The sequence below is a fragment of the Zonotrichia leucophrys genome, chromosome 25 (genome assembly GCF_028769735.1).
Source record: "Zonotrichia leucophrys gambelii isolate GWCS_2022_RI chromosome 25, RI_Zleu_2.0, whole genome shotgun sequence".
In the NCBI taxonomy this organism is placed as follows: domain Eukaryota; kingdom Metazoa; phylum Chordata; class Aves; order Passeriformes; family Passerellidae; genus Zonotrichia; species Zonotrichia leucophrys.
The window spans coordinates 3,165,352-3,167,447 of NC_088194.1; the positions used below are offsets into that span (position 1 = coordinate 3,165,352).

General features: G+C 55.3%; 1 protein-coding gene across 1 annotated transcript; it reads right to left on the bottom strand.

Annotated features, from left to right (window-relative positions):
* Window positions 1–338: 338 nt before the first annotated feature.
* LOC135457573 (loricrin-like) lies at window positions 339–1,511 on the bottom strand. Its single transcript, XM_064732283.1, has one exon. It carries the CDS (start codon window positions 1,509–1,511, stop codon window positions 339–341), a length of 1,173 nt encoding a protein of 390 aa, XP_064588353.1.
* Between the last annotated feature and the right edge of the window lie 585 nt (window positions 1,512–2,096).

The following is a 2,096-nucleotide window of genomic DNA, read 5'->3' on the forward strand; positions in this document are numbered from 1 at the left end:
CAATAAACCTGGTGGCTTTGGAGTGAAACATCTCATCAGAGACATTTCCACATCCCCGGGACCATGAAGTGCAGGTTGGTGGTGCAAGAAAGAAGTGAACTCCCAAAAAAAGAGCAGGTTTGAGCAATTGTAACATTTATTGGGTGTAAAAAGTGGCAGAACATTATCAAACCACAACACCAGGAGCAGGGCACAGCAGGGCAATCCTGGAGATCTCACATGGGGGAGCAGCGTCCAGGGGACAGGAGAGGACATGCTGGGAAGGACCAGAGAGCAGAACCAGGGCTGGAGGAAAGGAGGAGCCATGGAAGACTCAGAATTGGAACTGGCTGGAGTTGTTACTTCTGCTGGCCATAGGGCCAGTAGGAGCTCTGCTTGCTCTGGTGGGACACCACGCTGGGGATGACAATGGGACATTTCTGCTGCGAGGAGCCTCCGCCGCCACCTCCAGAGCTGATGATGATGGTCTGGCCTGAGGAGCCACCGCCGTATCCTCCTCCCATCCCATAGCTGGATCCTCCACCGCAGCATCCAGAGGATCCACCACTGCCTCCACCTCCAATGATGGTCTGCCCTCCTGAGGAGCCACCACCATAGCCTCCTCCCATGCCATAGCCTGAAGATCCTCCACCACAGTATCCAGAGGAACCTCCACCTACAATGATGCTCTTTGATCCTGAAGATCCACCATATCCTCCACCCATTCCATAGCTGGATCCTCCACCACAGTATCCAGAGGAACCTCCACTACCTCCACCTACAATGATGGTTTTTGATCCCGAGGATCCACCACCATACCCTCCGCCCATCCCATAGCTGGATCCTCCACTGCAGCATCCAGAGGAACCTCCACTGCTTCCCCCTCCAATGATGGTCTTTGATCCTGAAGATCCACCATATCCTCCACCCATCCCATAGCTGGATCCTCCACTGCAGCATCCAGAGGAACCTCCACTGCTTCCCCCTCCAATGATGGTCTTTGATCCTGAAGATCCACCATATCCTCCACCCATCCCATAGCTGCCCCCACTGCAGCATCCAGAGGAACCTCCACTGCTTCCCCCTCCAATGATGGTCTTTGATCCTGAAGATCCACCATATCCTCCACCCATTCCATAGCTGCCCCCACTACAGCATCCAGAGGAACCTCCACTACCTCCACCTACAATGATGCTCTTTGATCCTGAGGAGCCCCCACTGTACCCTCCTCCCATGCCACAACCTGAGTATCCTCCACTGCTTCCCCCTCCAATGATGCTCTTTGATCCTGAAGATCCACCACCGTATCCCCCTCCCATGCCATATCCAGAGGATCCCCCACTGCAGCAGGATCCGCCTCCTCCACCACCAGAGCTGATGATGACTTTGCCGGAGCCCACTCCGCCCCCGCAGCAGGAGGAGCCTTGGGATTGGTAACTGGAGGAGCTGTGGCAACCAGAGCCCTGGCTGTGGCACCCGCTGGACTGGGAGGACATCCCATGGCAGCCTCCGGAGCTTTGTCTGGAGCACATCTTGGAGCAGTGACCCTGCAAGGAACGGAGCCGTCAGAAAGGAGAACCTTGGACACGCAGCTGAGCCTTTCCAGCTCAGGAAGGAAGAATTCCCAGGACTTGTCCCATCTTCTGCAGCCCTACTTTAAACTCCCACCCTGAGACCTGCCCTGACATCCCAGGGAGATCTCTGCAGGTCACAACAGTTCCAGGAACCCTCTGTGTGCAGGGAGGTTGGGAACACTTCCTGAGGTTTGCACACACATGCTCTGACATGCCTGAAAAATGGTGTGGATCCTTCTGGATGTCTCACACTGACTCAGCGGCTCAAAGTTCAGCTTTCAGAGCTCTTCCTGCAACGCCCCTGTCTAAGGAAGGGAGCTCTGTTGGCACCTCCAGTTGGTTTTGGAGCCATCACATTTCCAAGAACACCCAAAGACAAACTGGTGGAGGGATCTCCCTGTATAGAGGTTCCAGAAGTTTCCGTATCCACGGGCTTACCTTCAGTGCTGGTGGGAACGTGGTGATGCTCGGCGTGGGTTGAATGAGGAGCCCTGGGATGGCTGAGCTTTTATACCAGCTGCACCGTGCTCCCGAGGGAAGTGA

What these genes read in the sequence shown, in the direction of transcription:
- LOC135457573 (XM_064732283.1), bottom strand. Translation starts at nt 1,511, where the DNA reads ATGTGCTCCAGACAAAGCTCCGGAGGCTGCCATGGGATGTCCTCCCAG.